The 17,357-nt window shown below is 35.2% G+C and overlaps 4 protein-coding genes and 1 pseudogene across 5 annotated transcripts; all 5 read right to left on the minus strand.

Moving 5' to 3' along the window:
* Positions 1-884: 884 nt before the first annotated feature.
* On the minus strand, positions 885-2,593 carry lido-2 (Myb_DNA-bind_3 domain-containing protein). Its single transcript, NM_078365.6, has 4 exons — positions 2,280-2,593; positions 1,745-2,009; positions 1,516-1,693; positions 885-1,466 (listed from the first exon to the last, which is right to left on the minus strand). The coding sequence occupies exons 1-4, from the start codon at positions 2,575-2,577 to the stop codon at positions 1,212-1,214; spliced, it is 996 nt and encodes a 331-aa protein (NP_510766.1). The 5' UTR covers positions 2,578-2,593; the 3' UTR covers positions 885-1,211.
* Positions 2,594-4,679: 2,086 nt separating this feature from the next.
* Positions 4,680-6,708, minus strand: lido-3 (annotated as a pseudogene). Its single transcript has 4 exons — positions 6,413-6,708; positions 5,782-6,049; positions 5,531-5,738; positions 4,680-4,942 (listed from the first exon to the last, which is right to left on the minus strand). Coding segments are annotated over exons 1-4 (1,035 nt in total).
* A 1,494-nt stretch (positions 6,709-8,202) lies between these two features.
* On the minus strand, positions 8,203-9,607 carry lido-4 (MADF domain-containing protein). The gene is made up of 3 exons (NM_078367.5): positions 9,356-9,607; positions 8,843-9,286; positions 8,203-8,688 (listed from the first exon to the last, which is right to left on the minus strand). The coding sequence occupies exons 1-3, from the start codon at positions 9,576-9,578 to the stop codon at positions 8,627-8,629; spliced, it is 729 nt and encodes a 242-aa protein (NP_510768.2). The 5' UTR covers positions 9,579-9,607; the 3' UTR covers positions 8,203-8,626.
* Positions 9,608-10,998: 1,391 nt separating this feature from the next.
* Positions 10,999-12,492, minus strand: lido-5 (MADF domain-containing protein). The gene is made up of 3 exons (NM_078368.4): positions 12,240-12,492; positions 11,640-12,130; positions 10,999-11,496 (listed from the first exon to the last, which is right to left on the minus strand). Exons 1-3 carry the CDS (start codon positions 12,460-12,462, stop codon positions 11,257-11,259), a joined length of 954 nt encoding a protein of 317 aa, NP_510769.1. The 5' UTR covers positions 12,463-12,492; the 3' UTR covers positions 10,999-11,256.
* A 2,276-nt stretch (positions 12,493-14,768) lies between these two features.
* Positions 14,769-17,026, minus strand: lido-6 (ARID domain-containing protein). Its single transcript, NM_001350361.3, has 4 exons — positions 16,765-17,026; positions 16,105-16,601; positions 15,847-16,041; positions 14,769-15,177 (listed from the first exon to the last, which is right to left on the minus strand). The coding sequence occupies exons 1-4, from the start codon at positions 17,012-17,014 to the stop codon at positions 15,160-15,162; spliced, it is 960 nt and encodes a 319-aa protein (NP_001337273.1). The 5' UTR covers positions 17,015-17,026; the 3' UTR covers positions 14,769-15,159.
* Positions 17,027-17,357: the final 331 nt, after the last annotated feature.

Below are 17,357 nucleotides of genomic sequence, written 5' to 3' on the forward strand. Positions count from 1 at the left end.
AAGGAAAAATCACTTTGAAGACCCTGTGGTAATTGCATTTATTCCTATACAATTTCCCTGTTACGGGTGTAAAACTGTGTAAAGTAGGCATTTTCTGCTGCGCAAGCCCTGCAATTGGGTGAGACCTCTCGTCCAGTTAGGTTTATACATGCAGACAGCATTTGACGTTACCATGCGGAATGGAAGAGACGGCAGATTATGTGTGCACGAGTTGCATGAACGGCATGGGTGTCTCGATATGATTCATTGTGGGTGAGGTGATGCAAATGTGCTCTAACACTCTTATGAATGTAACGTTACTTTACTTGTATCACTGGTATGATTTGATCAATGATTAATATATGTTTACATGAGAATTGCAGTTGTCTAGACGCAGACTTCGCAAATGATTTTGCATGGCTTAGAGCAAGTTGACACCATTTTCTGGGCAAAAGATTTCCGCATTTATTTTAGATCAAACCGAAAATGGACAACCTGACACTACGTGTTTTTATCTGTAGACAGACGGTGTGTTAACATTTTCGATAAGACTTGTTTGAATAGCAACCAATTTACAGGTCGCTGTCCGATTATGTAACGCGTGAAAACATATATGCAGTGTGTTTGTGACAAAAAATTATGCTGAACATTGTTAAACCTTAACTAGTTTGCATAACGTATTGAAATTTATGAATTTTATGATAAAATTTTAAGCTGTCAATTTATTTGTTTTCAAAAAGCAATGCTTAATGTGCGCATTATTGAAAGTATGACATTTTTGACAACGCTAGCAATGTTTTTACATAATGCCTGAATTGTCATTCTCAATCTTTCAAGAGAAGTTTCTTAAGCCAAGTCCGACAGAAAAAAACATACTTTATATAATAGAACAGTGGGTGAACTAGATATGTACTGAGAAGCTTTTATGTGCCAATAAAACAAAAAAAACAACTGGAAAAAGCTCAAGTAGAACTCAAAATTATGATTATGAAGCATGAGATTTGTATAAAATGATATAAAAATTTTAAAACTGATTGCAAATTTACTAAGTTTCGATCTTTCTGCGTTTTTACGTGAAATGCAATAAGAAATGCACTGAAAAAATAAATATCATTGAAACAAAAAAGTACTGGAAGAACAGTTCAAGAAGAAAAGCACATGATAAGAACTGAGCATGAGATTCGTAGAACATTTGATGAAAATTCAACAGGGCGGCAAGAATTCATTCCATTTCACTTATTCATCTCCGAACGTCTGCGTCTCTTTGCACTCTCTAGCGAAGACATTTCGTCAAAGAATACTCCAGCATTTGTGAACGCTGGATCACGTAGTTCCAGCACAGTTTTGAAGAGAACTTCCCGGAAAAAGTTTGCTCGATCTGGATGGTCCACAAACAACTGTTTCACCTGATCTCCAATGTTGTCAGCTGTTTTGTCAATTTGGCGAACTGGAACATTTTCATATTCAATTGAAGCATTGATCGACTGCTGAAAAATGTACTGATCTACAGTCAATAATTATGATTTGTTTACTTACGGCATTCATCGGTGATTTACTAGTCTCGTGGCGAATTTGGGAAAACGAGTCAGTGTATGCTCCCATCATGTTATCCACATTCTCAGTTTGTGTATCAAACATGTTAGCTTGCTCGTCTGTATGGAGATTGGCTGAGAATCTGACTTTTTCCTCCATAGCTGGCAATCCGTTGTGCACGCTGAAAAAAAGAAACATGATGGAAAATGAATAAGCCAGAAAACAAACTAACAAATTGTTTTCAACTTCAAATAGACCGTCGAATAAAATATCATCGTCTTCTTGGGCCTGATCCTCACCGGTCCAGGGCTCATCCCGGAGCTTGGCTTCAAATTGGCCGATGCTTTGTCGGTAGTATTGGAAATAAGGGTAAAGTTCATATTTCCACATTTCCTCGTCAGTTTTACTTCGATGCATTCTCTTGATCAAGATGCATGTTCTCAGTTTGCGCTTGATCGATGACTTTGTTAATGTGAAAACAGAATGCAGATCCTTGCCTGAAATATAGATAAACGTAATTTGGATTGAACTTTTCTTAAAGTAATAAAGAAGTATTATCTACTGGAGGATTTTATGATGCTCAAGATTTTGGCTTAAACTTTAGCACATCCTAAATCAAAGTTTTGCCAAAGTATTGCTCAAATTTTTCTCACGTTAGCCAATTTCTAATCCAATTTAGCATTTTTGGGCCAAACATGAGCAAGACGCTGGAGCCAAATGCCAAGTTTAACACATAAACTAGAAGAATCAAATATTTCAAAACTAACATCGGTAAATCTTCCCGGTTCTCCTGTACATCTCGGCACCAAAAGCTTGCCACTTCTTTGCAACCATTGGACCACCAGGCTTCCACATTTCCGGATACAGCTCAAGAAGAGTTAGAGCGAGTTTCTTCATAGCTATATCTTTTGAAGCATTCACAACAAATTCCCTGTTTTCCTTCTCGAGATATTCGTCCATTGTTATGGGAAAACTTGCTGGCATGAGTGGAGATGGCGTTCGTTGTTGGGCAGTTGCAGAAGTTGTTGTTGAAGATCGGCGAGGTACTCGGGTGGCGCTGACCATTGTTGATTGCTGGTCTGAAAAAGTTAGTCAATAATAAAAAACTTATATTGAGCGGCAAAAGAAACGAGTATGGAGAACAAAAAAGAGGTACGTAGCCTGCACAAAGAACCAAATGACTGAATAAATGGATCTGTTGCACGCTCAAACATCTGCTGTTCTAGAATTCAATCGATACAGAGCAAAGTGAATGTGCATTCTGGGAAATACTATTCCAGCTGTTCTGAAACTCTTTTTAAGGCAACAATGACAGAAAAAATAATGTTTGAACGTAACTGTCTGTAGCACATTATAATTCTGAAAAGAGTAAAGTGATCAAATTCAAATATTCTAACTTTCAATAAGTTGGAATTATTGAAAAAAAAAAAAAGTTTGCTAACATGTGAAGCATGACTGGAAGCTGTTTCGCAACGCGAAAATTTGTAGAAAACAAATTTGTAAAACAAGCGGATATTCTCAACAAAAATTTTTAATTTTAACAGTTGAGCTAAAAACGGTAATAATGGAGAAACATAGCTAATGCGGCATGTTGCGGAACACGTAGTAGCATTCGACCGACTTGGGTAGCTCTATTTGGCAATTTTCAAGCAAATTGTGAGCTCATAGATACCTAAATAAACAAACGAGAAATTCTACTAGCATTGCTAAAAGGTAAAAAACCTACAATTACCAATAGAAAACATGACTAATACGAGCTCACGGCCTGCTGCAAAATGACGTATTGATCGTCGGCAAAGTGCTCTTCGACTAGCAGAACTGTGCCGTAAGGCGGAGAGAATAGAGCAATTGACCAAATACATATGTTGCCAACTTTGTGATTACAATACAAATCGGAAAGAGATCTAGAGAGACCAAATATATATATACAATGGCCTGGTCAGAGAAAATGATTTGAGAAGAACCTAAAAAGTATCAAATGTTTTTCCAGAGATTTCATTTCTAGCTACGAAAAGTTGCCTGAAAGACTGATGAAAAAAAAATCGTATTCATGTAGTTGGAGGTGACATCTGCTAGAGACTCTAATTTTTAAATGTTTTGAGAAATATTGTTAATTTTGGAAAAATAATTTTGTTTTTATCTTCAGGCATAACAAATTCTTCTTTTCTAAGCTTTAAAACGATTCAAAAACAATCTACTACAGAGAAGATTGTTGTAGTTTTCACTCAAAATTGAAAAAGCAAAACTAACTAGTATTCCGAAATTATATTTAAGAGCGTCCATATTGAATAACTTATTGATAAATGCAGTAATATTATACGTTGTTATGTATCTGCGGCTGAACCAGGAGGCGAAGACAGTACATTAAACTAATGTATGGAATAAATAAGTGAGTTAGTGCACGCTGTACGGTCTTTTTAGACACGTCGTGAGGTAATACACGTTGATACCGAACATCTCCCCTTTTCAATGGCAAATGAGGGCTTTGGTGAGGAGCAAGAGTGCCAATGTCCCATAAAAATTACAAACACGGGACAGCGGGATGCCCTGTTCCAGTGAAAATTTCCAAAACGGGACAACGGGACGTCCCGTTCCAGTGAAAACACTCAAAAAACAAAACAACGGGACAAAGGGGACGCGGGACTAGACACCCTTGGTGAGGAGCCATCTACGAATGTTGTCTGAGGTTCTAACGGACCACACCAGGGTGACCGTCTATCCATCCTGATACTGTCAATCCTTTGCATACGGTGCTTCGGTGTTCACATCCTTCAATTGCGGGTTTCAACTGGAAGAATATCAGCGTGAGATTTGCCAATGCTCTGCAACAAAAGCAGGAAATACTGGAATTTTCGGTTTTACGAAAATATCGAAGAGAATTCATATGTATTTAGTTAATGAAAAATCTTGAGAACTTGTAACTTGTAGCTCTTTTTTTTGTTTTGAATCGGAAACTTCACTCGATACACAGAACATAATATAGAAAATTGTTCATAGGCAGATTTTTGTGAAATTAATCTATAAAATGAATATTTGGTAATGACTTAAATCAAAAAGATAAACAAACGTATCACATTGAGTAAAAATTAATTAATTGAATGATTAAAAAAATAAAACTCAATTTGGTATATGAATAGAGTACTTTTAAATTACATCGTAGTGTTTTCCTTTACTGCCCGTTCTGCCAAGTAGCTTCTGATCGTCGTTTTCTCTTTGCATTTTCAGATTGTGCCAAATCGGTGAATACTTCTGCAGCATGTTCGTATTCTGGCTCTTCAAGTGCAATAATTGTTTTGAAAAGCGTTTCTCTGAACAGCTTCGAACGTTCCGGGTATTGAGCAAAAAGCCGATCGACTTGTTCTCCAATGTGCTGAGCACTGTTGTCGCTTTTCGGTGCTTCCGTGCTCTCCAGTGCGCATGAATCGGATTTCTGTAAATGTTGAGTTTTGTTAGGTTAAAAATACTGAAATTAGCATGTTGAAAAATATGTTTCATGAACTTTTTTTAAATTACTCAGAAACAAAAACGCTGATATTTGTGGATTAGTTAGAAAGTCAACTTTGTAGTGTATCAAATAGCTATTTTAAACTATTTTTTACAGATTACTCGCTCGTGGAAGTTTCAAACTTTCAACTGATTGTTTTCGCTTAATTATATAAAAAACACAAAAACCTTTCAATTTCAGTTTTATGTGTGCAAAATTATAATAAATTCGCAAAAAATAATAAATTTGCAAAAAAAAATAATTTTTGAGCAATTTTCGCTTTGTAATATATGATTTTAGAATGCTATCATTCAAAGTAAGGGTTTGCTACAATCGAAAATTTCCGGCACTCGGTAACTTTTTTTGCAATCGACTAGTTTCTAAATTTTCATCAAATCGTGAACCTAACACTTTGAAAATTGAAAAGTTTCACTATGTTTTCCGTATTAAATTAATTTTTCAAGAAGAGATCTTCAATGTTTGAATTATTTTAAAATTAACTTTTTTAATCATATTTTAAGTTAAAATGCTCACAATATTTGCTGAATAGCTTCTTGCTGATGAGTCTGGCAATTGTTGCGTATGTGGTCCAAAATCATTATCAACAGCTCTTGCAAATGCTTCTGGTCTTTTAATATTGACGACTTCTTCTTCGCGTTCAAAAGTATTTGTATATGGCTCACGTGGCACCTCCTCCGCTATAGTTTCATCAACACTGTCTTGGGGCTCAGCTGTTTGGTTGCTGCAAAAAATCATTATGTTTGAGACACATTTAAAAATCAAACCTGTTTTTATCGGCTTCCCAATATCCCTCGTAAATAATATCATCCTCGTCGTCGTCATTTTGAGTTTCTCCATCCCAGGGCTCGCCTCGAAGTTTTGCCTCTAAGTGTCCTAGCGTCTCACGGTAATAGATGAAGTGGCGGTAAAACTCCCATTTCCAAAGCTCAACTTCTGTTGCAGCACGATCTAATTTCTTGATCCCAATGCACGTTCGAAGTTTGTTCTTTAACACAACTTTTGCAGTTCTTAACATTTTGTGAAGATCGTTTGCTGAAAAACTAGGGTATTATGTATATGCTGCAAATATTGTATTTGTAACAATTGAAATGTAAGAAATCAGTATAAAAAAATAAGCATCCGGCCTTCAAACTTTCAAATTTATGAAATTTAAAACAATGAATATTCAAAAATTTTCGATAAATTTTTTTTCTTGAAAACATCTTGTATTTGTTGCTATATGATTTCAGTTTTAGTAATTTGGTTTTTATTTGCTTATTCGGGTATTGAATAAAATGTTTGCAGTTGTCTAAAAAGCAACAAACTTTGAGCGCATTCAGCTTTTTAGTGTTTTGAAAAACTTTTTTATGTATGATTTTCTAGTTTAAAAAAAAGTTTTATAAGTCTCGAACTTACATCTTACAATGTATCCTGTTCTTTCATAAACTTCAACTCCCAGATTTTGCCAGTTCTTTGCCGAAAATTGTGCTTTTCTGTCCCAAATTTCTGGGCGATCTTTCAGTAGTGATAGAAGCACTTTTTTTTATTTTTGGCGCTCGAGTGGCGGTTTTGTGGAATTTTGTGTTTTCCAACAGTAGATAGTCAGCCATTGTGATGCAATGAGAGATTGGTGGAAGTGGAGTGGTTGGACGTGGTGGACGCGGTAAGGGAACTATTGAAAATGGACGATGTTCTTCTTTTGGGTTCATCATTGTTGCTGTTTTGTTTCACTGAAAGAATTCAATCATGTAAGTGAGGAAAAGGAGACAGATGGAAAACGCAGATTTTCAGGGTTTGAAATGACAGTTTGAAAATCATCTAGCCGCAAAAAAATCGATAATTTTTGGCGCGCATTTGGGGGTTTTGGTGTTGGGGAATGGAGGATGCCCACAAAGTGCGTGCGTACACAGCATGAGAAACAGACGGTGAGTAGGCCACAATTTGATGCTAGGCATGTAGACTGCAGTGTAGACACCATGATCATGCACAGCATTAGAGGGAGAATATGCACTTTGCCAGATTAAAGCAAGAGTATACTTTGGTAAATATTCGGTTTAACAATTTTGGCACACAGACACCAGAAGTATTGCCTGTCCATGGAATAATCTCGGCAGTTCGCTACTCCTAGCGCGCGGATGGAGCGCGCTAGTAATAATGCCCGATGCAATCTCTGCGCGTTTTCGGCGCATTTCAGACAAATTTGGTCACCACACGTTCCCCGTCCCTTCATTTTTTAAGAATACATTCCCAACTCGAAGTACTGCTCTATATAAATTTAATTTTATTAAAGTCGAAGAAAACAATTTTCTACAAACATTTTGAAAAAAATCAATTTTCATCCAGTTCGCATTCTATGCGCACCTCGTGCGCGCCTTTTGCGCTTCTGGTGCGCGCGCCATACGCATTCCCAGCATCTGCGTCTCTTTTTCTCGCATGCTTGCTCAAAAGGACACGTAATAGTCTTTTTTTTTTAATTTAATGGCAAGTATATTTCAAGTTTGAAAGTTATGGTTTTTTTGAAATTAATAAAAATAAAAAATCATTTTGAAGACCCCATGTTACCTGTCAAAAAGACGCTGGCACCTTCAGACCCTTCCCGAGTAAGTTTCATACCTGCATAACTCATTCAGGAAAGTTTAGCTTGCTCATCCTGAAAATTTACGCGAGAAATGTCCCTGTTTACGCAAAGATTGAACTAGTTGCCCTCTGTTCTCCGCTTTATGGCACAGTTCTGCTAGTCGAAAAACACTTTGTCTAGCTAAACTAAAATGTTTTTTTTTAATTTAAAATCTCTTTGTTCTCATCAGTAGCTAGCCATTCTCGTTTTAATTGCGTTTTTGAGCAAATAAATTCAGAAAAAAAAATTTGAAAATTGATGTTTCCGGGACATAATTGTTTCAAAGAACCGTTTAGGTGACCGATCTTTGCTTTGTAGGCGTTTCTCCAAACATTGTTGATTCTTCTCAAATAAAATTGCCATTCATAGCTTATGTTACTTTTATTGTTATATTCAAATTTTATGTGCGTACCATTTTTCATATAAATGTTACTTCAGTTTATTTTTGTTTTTCTCTAATTATTAGGTTGGCAGGAAAATCCTCTCCAATTTTTCAACCATTCATTTCTGGAAGCAAACTCGTACAAGAAATCAGTTATATGCTGATTAACAATATCTGATATATCTGATTATCAATATCAATATCTGATTAACAATGCTGTGGATTTATTTGTTCTCTATTAGAAATTTAAACCACATAATTTGAAATTTAGGAAGCTTCAAATAATATGAAAAGGGGAAGGAGAAAAGTTTATATCACAATTGTATGCCGTGGGAGAAGTATTGAGCGGCAAAACAAATATGGAGATCGCAAAAAAGAGATAGGAAGGGGGGAATTGGAATTGAAAGAAAAAAATGCAGAATAAATAAAAGATGTACTAAAAATCGCTCAACGATTGCCATTTCCAAATCTTGATTTCGATTTCAGCTTGTGATCCTCAGCAGCATAGAGTTCTTCAAAAACGTCACAGCAATTTCCGTGAGTTGCCTCTGGATCGTCCAGTGACAAGATAGTTTTCTGAAGAACATCCTTGAAGAGCTTGGATTTTTCCGGATTTTTGCTGAAGAGACGATCAATTTGAGAAGTGATATTCGATGCAAATTTTCGTGTGGTTGCGTAGCTGGGAGCATTGTCCTGAAATATTTATTTTTGAATTTTTTGAATTATTAGTATTTGTATTATAATTTGTAATTTTTTAAAGGAGACATTTTCTAAATGAATGTGTGAAACCAAATTAAATTCGTCAAAGTTACAAAATTTGATTGAGTTAGATAATGTGTTTGCTTACCATTGCTCGCGGCATTGGAAGTGCGATTATTCTCAGATGCCGATGGTGTAACGATGGCGGACTGGCGGACTGCTGGCGGACTGCTGGCGGACTGCTGGGGCTTCACGTTTTGAATGCAACTTCTCGGACTCTGAACGCGAATGATCTCATCTACAACCACAATGTCATCATCTTCCTCCGAACTGATGTCTTCCTCCGTGTCTTCTCCGAGCGTGTCATCTTCCATAAGAGCAGCAGACACTAGTCCGTTTTCTGCTTGCTTTTTTCTCATCGTACTTTCGAATTTGGCGAGACTTTTATAGTAGTAACCGATAAACGGGAAAAACTTCCATTGACGAAGTTGAGCTTCCATGGTATCGTGGTCGATACTATTTCTGATGCTCTTCATGATTTTTGTCTTGAGAAATTTCTTAGCCATAGTGAACATCTCACGAAGCTCACGTTCTGAAAAAAACAGGACATTGTATGCCATTGCAGAAAAAAAAAGGAAAAAAAGTTTTGATTAAAACTTACCAGGGACCACTTCTCCAGTTTGCTCATAAACCTCCGCACGAACTAGTATCCACTGGTCCAATGAGCCTCTGACGTTGTGTTGCCAAAAACATGGATACTTCTCCATGAGAGTGAAAAGAGCTGTTTTTACAATGACCTTTTTCTTTTTGTCGATGACATGGTTTCGCTTTTCCAGCTCACAATACTTTTTCTGCGTGATTGATTGCCTTGTGGTCGGAGCCATTGAGAGTTGCTAGTGAGAATTTATTGGTTCTGAAAAAAGAAAATTTGTAACAAGAACGGTAACATCGGAAAAAGGATAAGAAACATTAGACGCATTTGAAGGAAAAAAATGAAACCAACGACTGCTTCTTGCAACTTATCCCGAGCAAAAACTGTAGTAAATTTGAAGAAAAAATCAATTTTAGTTTTATTTAATATTTCCTAGTCAAAATTTTAATGGAAAAACTTTTTACGATTGTAATCTGTTTCTTTTTTGCCCAAAAATAACAACTGAGTACAGTAAAAAACGGCCTAGGCATATAGAAATATTTGAGCACAAAAATTCAAATGTTTAAACTTGATTTGGTACAAAAGGAAGACATCAAAGATAACAAATATCAGAAATGAAAATTTAATATTAATGGAAGAAATAACGTAAATTATAAGATTCACATTTGCAACAAAAGTTTAAAACAAACACCTTAATAGATAGGGGACGAGTAGTCTAGACCTAACTTTGAAAAATGAAAAAAAAAACAACAATATTTCCTAAATTTATTTCTGAAAAAAACACGAAATTTTTTAGTAGACTGGAAATAATAGTACGGAAAAACATGTTGAACGGCAATTAAACACAGAGTGAGTTTCAACACAGAGTGATTAAGGCCCCAATTAAAAATTTTCAGAATAGGAATTTGAATTCTTCCCGGTTGGTTTTCCTATTTAGCAGGTTCAGTAAAAATTTTCAATGCTAAAAAGATTTCACAAACTTTATTTAAAGTTTTTGATAACAGTTCTTGGATTGATTTACCCGGGAAATATATAGGGACATCTTGAATCTTATAGAAAAACGAAGGAAAAACACTTTTTAGTTAACACTTTTTAAAGTTGAGAAACACTGTCAAAACGAGGTGTATGAATGAAGAAGTAAAGAAATTAGGGAAGTTTTGACAAAGAATCATCAAACTTTAATAGATTTGCGTGAAAATATAAGCCAATATTTAAAAAAAAAGTCTGCAACTGAAAACGAGAGGGCAAAAAGGGCAACTCCATGTATAATGTGAGCAACCAACTCTGTTCCGTAGCAGAGAACGGTTGTAAGCAACATTGTAACGCGTCATAAAATCGATTAGCCCCAGGACAGTTGGAGAGTGCGCACGGACCATGAGATCATGAGAATGCCTATTTACTGGCGCGAAAATATTGGCAGACCGCAGCAGCGAAAGAACGTGTGGCGAAGAGAGACGCAGGTCCCTTTGCTACGAGATATTTGCCGCCAGAAAAGTAGGCATTCTCATGATCTAATGGTTCCGTTATAACAAACATACCTATTTTAATTAGAAATAACTTGAAAACAAATGACAAAACTACATTTTTCCTACTTTCGTTAAAAAAAACATAACAGTTTTGCACTAGATCGAAAAAAAAAGTTCGAAAAAACATATTGAACGACAATTTACTGTGAACAGTGTGAACAGATTACGGCCACAAAATTGGATCCATTAGTGATTTTTAAAACTCATAGAAAAACCAACAATAAATATTTTGCTAAATATGAAAAATAAGTACCTGAGAAGAAGAGTAGATAAATAAAAGAAAAATAATTAAACATTCAAAACCTTTTCAAATTGAAAAGAACAAAACGGTAAAAGTGGTATATAGAGATCATAGTATAGATTGCAAGAAAACTAATCAATTGCTCAACGTCTGTTATTTCCCGATCGCGAATTCAGTTTGTGTTCCTCCACAGCTAAAAGCTCTTCGAAAACATCACAGCTGTTTCTGTGGTACGCGTTTGTGTCATCAAGAGCCAGAATAGTCTTTTGAAGAACATCCTTAATCAGCTTTGATTTTTCCGCATTTTCTTCAAAAAGACGATAAATTTGTGAAGTGATGCTCGACGCAAACTTTTCTGTGGCTTCGTAGCTCGGAGCATTTTCCTGAACGTTTTTATTTGAATTATTTGAATATTTTTTTGAGTCACATCTGAGACAAAGTTTATAGTTTTCTTAACGATTTTTTTTATGGAATTAACCGAATTAAAATTGTGTAAAAAATACAAAACAATGTTTGATCTTCTTACCTTTGCTCCTTTCGGAGCTTGATCTTCCCAGCTGATTTCCCTGGCCATAGATTCTTCACTGAAACGAGCAAAATGTGACATAGAGGGGGTGCGATTATTGGCGAGAAGTGGTGATGGTGGAAGAGCGATGGCAGTATGTTGAGGCTTCACTTCTTGAACGCAATCGTTTAAATATTGTTCGTGAATAACCTCCTCGACAAACACAATATCATCGTTGTCCCCTTCTTCACAATCGTCGTCCATCTCCATATCATCTCCAAAGGTATCGTCCACCAGTTGAGAATCAACGCTCGATCCTGTTGAAACTTGAGATCTTTTTTCACTCTCAAATTTACCGAGCGTATTGTAGTAATATCTGAAATATGGGAAAAATATCCATTGACGCAGGTGAGACTCCATTGAATTGTGATCCATCTTCTTTTTGATACACTTTACAATCTTCACTTTCAAGTATCTCTTCGCCTCGCTTAACGTGACACGAAGAATACTCTCTGAAAAAAATAGAATTTGAATGGCACCACAAAGAGAATTTATTTCTTTAATTTTTTAAGACATTAGAAAAAGAAATCTTGATTAAAATACCTCTAACGTCCCACTCACCGCGAACGATTTCTCCTGTTTGTTTGAATACTTCCATCACAATTTGACGCCATTCATCTGGTGGACCGCTGCTTTTTGATTTCCAGATGTTGGGATAATTTTCAACAATCTTAAACAAAGCTTTCTTGACATTGACGCGCTTTTTTGAGTATCTGCCACTTTTGGTTTTTCCCAATTCAATATTTTTCTGCATAGTGATAGAGCGTTCGGTGTTTGGAGTCATTTATTGTAGCAATGAGTTTTTAAGGTCTCTGAATATATAATGAATTGGCTATATGAAATGTTAAATTTGAAAAAATAAGATGATGGTTAGAGACATTCAACATGGAAGGGGGAAAGATCAATAGAAAACATTTATAGATTTTTAAGAAAAATTACATCTTGCAATTAACAGAAATCGCCCGTTTATTTGACTAACAAAAATGTAAAGTGGTTCAAATCGAAATTTTTGAAAAAGTAAAAGGCAAATTCAAGTATATAGAATGTGAATAACAGTTTTTAAAATAAACTCGGTATACAAAACAAAGAATGCGAGAAAAAAACTATCCAACGACCAAAACAAATAGATAATCTGCAAAAAAACACCTTCTTTTGTTGGAGACTAATACAAGTCATCTTCAAGTCATCTTGTCGGCATATGCACCAACCAGCCGCACAAAAACTGCGCCAGTAATAACTAACGAGATTCGCGGGCAGGCAAATTAAACTTTTTCCAGTGGGTGTTTTGAAGAGATTTTTTTAAGGAAACATAACAGATTGGGAAAAAAATATTAGAATAACTTTGTAAAGTCTAGATAAAAAAGAAATAGTTGTGCAAAAAATTTCAACACAGGGAAAGAAGGAAGAGTAGTCTGTAACGAAAGATGTAAGGGGAGGTGAGAATGGAGGAGGAGACGCACAAAGATTGGTTGTAAAACAGTAACAGCGCGGCATTGTCAGACAATCTATTGACACGTAAAGAGGAGAGTAGGCGTAAGCAACTGCAAAACTTCCTAAAGCCGGAAAAATTTAGTAAAAAAGTTGCTAGTTTTTGATGAGAATACGCGGCAAATTCCCACGTAGTGATCGAAATTCTTTTTCAAGAAAAACGTGTTAATTTTACTAGAAAGTTGGATATTTGTGTATTATACCCCCTCAATTTTTTAAACAAGTTAAACTTTCATTTATTCATTCATTTTAATAAAAAGTGGTGGCCATTTTTCCTCGCTAGGCTTAGAAATGGTTATTGCTAAGTCTAAAAATACAAAAATAGAAACATATCAAGTGTACAAAGCACAACAAAAAGTGAATAAATATTCTATTTAACCATAGGAATTTGCTTTTCAATAGCTATAAAATGAGAAAAAGAGCACTTATAGAGCCTCCATTGCAACAGCTGCGGACTACAAAGGTCATCTACGCAATATTTTAAACTTGGCAGACGGGAAAATGTGAGTATGTTCTTTGCGATTTTAAAATATATTGATATTCATGGAATAGTGTGACCGCAACTTTTCGTGGCGGCTTTTCTCCATGAATCTTTGACATAGTTGTTCTCTTCAACTCAATGTACTTTTCTAAACTGATTCGCTGTTTAGTTATATAATATGTTGAAAACTAAGCGTTCTCTGATTCTGGAAAAGCAAATACAACATACTATAATATGTTTCAAAAACATTTGAAAAATAAGAAACAAACGATTAAAAAATTACTAGTGTACACTAAATGAATTAGTTCTTCACAGCCTGAGATAAAATCAGCCCAGTGCAATCTGGCATCCATTGATTTTATTAAAGATAAAATCATTCTACTTGGATAATTTGTTTTCATTAGGAATGCCAATCGCCGAAATTGCTACAGTCGTCTAAAAAGTTGCAAAGGTTGGTTGAAATTAGATGGCTTCGGGAAATAGCATTGAAAAATTTCCTAAATTCGGCAAAAACAAAAAAGTAGAAAAGTTGCTAAAGTTAGTTAAAAAAAGGAAAGTTAAAACAATTATAAACAGTATAGAGATCATCTAAGTTGCTTGAAAACCCACCAAATCTTGATTCTTCACTTTTCATAACTGTTAGACAACTTTGAAATTATCTCGTCGTTTTTTAAGTCATGATGTCAGGCATTTCGAGTTTGTATTTCAAATTTTGATTTGATACAATTTTATGAACAGTAATTTTTGCTCCGTTGAAGTAATAAAAATGCGATTTTCTCACCTAATGTGGTGTCAGTAAAAGGGATTACAATGAAAATCTAACCTAGAATAATATAGAAAACAAAGTGAGACTGAAATAGAAAACGATTTTTGATTGCATTTTTTTGAACAAGCTAGCTCAGATTATTCAAAAAAAAAAAACAAAACTATGATTTGCTGCTAATTTTTAAAACAGAATTGATCTTGCTGTACTTTTTGTATTTGACTTCCACTCCCCATAAATAACACTTTATTAACAAACAATGTATAGAAAAATAGCATGTACATATTTTGTTAGCAAATCTAACAATACAATTAAATACTTGCTCTCTTCATTTTTGACTTTTGTTTTATCTCGGGGCTTTAAAATTTTTAACTTTATTTATGAAAAAAAAACAGGTCGCAACATATAAATAATTTAAAATTCAAGTTTGAGAAGAAAACACAAATTAGTCGATAAGAAAACAAAAGTGGCGACGCAAAAGTTAACAACAATTTTTTTGAAAGAACTGCAGGGGGAATAAAAAACTTTAAAAATATCAGAAAACATACTAGAAAAAAAAAGAACAAAACCGAGATATTACGAGCTTGTTGAAGGCGATCTGTGCATTGTTCTTTTCCTCGAATTTTCTCTCATTTACCCTCCGCCGAGAGTAAATCCTTAAAGATCTTACTCCCATCCCAGCATATTCCAAGGCAGAGTGTTTCAATTGTTTTAGTAAGTGTGCTGGTAAGTAACACAGTATGAAAACGTCAGCATATAACAAGTACCTGAATTTTAAAGTAAAAAAGGAGTATATGAATTGAAAAGGGTCAGAAAAATGCTAACGGGAATCGTCAAGACATTTTGCTCATTGAAGATCAAAATATTTAAAGCAAAAGTTTTCTTGGAGACATTATTGAGATGAAATAACGCAGGAGAAGTTTGATGATACATTAAATTGAAGGGGGAGTATAGTTTGTGCTTATCTTCGATCTAATAGACTGAAACAGGACGAAAACGACCGAATTTTCTAATGAGACTACACAAAACATTCTCAAAAAAATTTTTATGTCTGGTCAAAATTTCTACAAAAAAACCAAATATTGCTAAAATCTTAAATTTCGCAACCTTTTCTTTGTCGCAGCCGGTGAAATTCAATTTTCATGAAATTATAATTTTTCAATCCATATTCTGTTCATTCATCTTTTCTAAATTATTTTATTAAGGCACCAATAGGAATCCAAAAATGACCAAATTTTCGATTTTAGCAAAATTTGGCACGGAAATGTTTTGTGAAGTCTCATTTTAAATTTCAGTCGGGTCGGTACTAGGTTTAGTATATTTGAGAAAAATACCCACAAACTCTACTCCCTCGTTTAAAGGGAAGGAGACAATTCAGAGCAACATGATTTCTATTTTTCTGACTGACGAGCCGTGTTCATCTGTCGTTTTCTTACATTTTCCCTCATTGACTTTTCTCCGGAGAGTAGATCTTCAAAAACATCATGGCTATCCTCACAGTTTCCTGCTCGAAGAACTCCAATTGTTTTATTGATTGTACTTGTGATCAAATTTGCTCGCTCTGGATTTGTTTGAAGTAGATTTCTTATTTGGAGAGCGAGGAAATCACCAGCAGTTCCTTGAAGACTTGCCTGAAATTTTAGAAAAATTAGATGGTACTTCCTGGTCGAAAAGTTAAAAAACACAATTTGTACCTGACCAATTATTTGTATTTCTGGTTGATCAATCATGGGTGTACGTTCCATTGTTGGAGCTTGCTCTCTGGCTCTTGATCTACTCACAGCTGAAGTTTCACTGGTTCTTGCTCTGGTTGGAAGATTATCGACGGCATGATTAGCAGCATTATCCTCAATGAAATCTTCAGTTTCTTCTTCTTGTTGAGCCAGTTCGCGAGCTGAACGATTGGCTTTCCTTGTCCTTGCTTGTTTCTTCACTTGATTTCTTTCTCCATTCGGAATGTCAACTTCCATTTCGGGTTCTTCTTTGTTCGCCTTCCTTTTCTTGGTTCTGTCCCTAAGCTCCGCTTCGTAATGAGGTATTGAGTTGTAATAATACTTAAAATATTTAAAGTAGTCGTACTCATTTAAAAACTGCTCCATTTCTTCGTGGGTTTTTCCTTTGTTGATGCTGATTCTCATCTTTTTTCTGACGACTTTCTTTATATTGTCATAAATTGTCCAGATATCGTCTGCTGCAAAAAAACAGTAACGAAGTACAAATGTATTTCATAAAGTTAAAATTTTTTACATTCAATCTGATCAAATCCAAAATGATCAAAATAATTTTGCTTATGATTTTGAGCAAGGTTTAATTTTTTTCAAATGTTTTAAAGCCATAAAAAACTATCAACTTACTCTTGACAAGCATCCCAGTTTTCTCATAAACTTCAATTCCTAGCAGAGCCCATTTCTCTTCCACGACCGTCGCATTGTACTCCCACAAATTTTGATGGTTTTCCAGCAGTGTGAGCGTAGTCTTTTTGATGTACGAATTAATTGTGGCATCTTCTAAATAATTGTTCTTCGGCAATTCCAAATACTCTTTTACGGAAATCGTACGCCCTTTTCCTGGAAAAGGAGTTGACAGGCGTCGTGGAGCAGGCATTTCGAGCAGATGCTGAAAAAATTGATATGTAAGCCAGAAGAGGAGAATGGAGTGTAATAGAACAAAACATCAAACATGCATTTTTTGAAAAAAGAAAACGTGTGAAAATCGTATTACGCGTAAGGTTAATTATAAATGTGGTTTTTCCTGAAATAAACAAACTTTTCAAGTAATTAGACAGGTGCGCTGGAGCACATTTTCCCTCATAGAATTCATTTATCTTTGGCACGCCCTCTGTCAACTTTATCGAGAAAATGATAGAAAATGCGAAAATCAATATGCTGGCAAAGAATAGAATACTATGCTAATGTTCGCGCGGAGGGGTCTTTCTCTTCCGAGTCGA

The sequence above is a fragment of the Caenorhabditis elegans genome, chromosome X (assembly GCF_000002985.6).
Source record: "Caenorhabditis elegans chromosome X".
NCBI classification, from domain to species: domain Eukaryota; kingdom Metazoa; phylum Nematoda; class Chromadorea; order Rhabditida; family Rhabditidae; genus Caenorhabditis; species Caenorhabditis elegans.

Coding starts and splice junctions, on each gene's coding strand:
- lido-2 (NM_078365.6), bottom strand. CDS start 2,577: ATGGTCAGCGCCACCCGAGTACCTCGCCGATCTTCAACAACAACTTCT. Junction 1,694..1,744: donor TTTGAAGTTGAAAACAATTT/GTTAGTTTGTTT, acceptor TCTTTTTTTCAG/CGTGCACAACGGATTGCCAG. Junction 1,467..1,515: donor GTAAATCACCGATGAATGCC/GTAAGTAAACAA, acceptor TACATTTTTCAG/CAGTCGATCAATGCTTCAAT.
- lido-4 (NM_078367.5), bottom strand. CDS start 9,578: ATGGCTCCGACCACAAGGCAATCAATCACGCAGAAAAAGTATTGTGAG. Junction 9,287..9,355: donor AACTGGAGAAGTGGTCCCTG/GTAAGTTTTAAT, acceptor TGTTTTTTTCAG/AACGTGAGCTTCGTGAGATG. Junction 8,689..8,842: donor TTCCAATGCCGCGAGCAATG/GTAAGCAAACAC, acceptor TAAATATTTCAG/GACAATGCTCCCAGCTACGC.
- lido-5 (NM_078368.4), bottom strand. CDS start 12,462: ATGACTCCAAACACCGAACGCTCTATCACTATGCAGAAAAATATTGAA. Junction 12,131..12,239: donor AACAGGAGAAATCGTTCGCG/GTGAGTGGGACG, acceptor TATTTTTTTCAG/AGAGTATTCTTCGTGTCACG. Junction 11,497..11,639: donor AAGCTCCGAAAGGAGCAAAG/GTAAGAAGATCA, acceptor AAAAACGTTCAG/GAAAATGCTCCGAGCTACGA.
- lido-6 (NM_001350361.3), bottom strand. CDS start 17,014: ATGCCTGCTCCACGACGCCTGTCAACTCCTTTTCCAGGAAAAGGGCGT. Junction 16,602..16,764: donor AACTGGGATGCTTGTCAAGA/GTAAGTTGATAG, acceptor GTTTTTTTGCAG/CAGACGATATCTGGACAATT. Junction 16,042..16,104: donor AAATACAAATAATTGGTCAG/GTACAAATTGTG, acceptor CTAAAATTTCAG/GCAAGTCTTCAAGGAACTGC.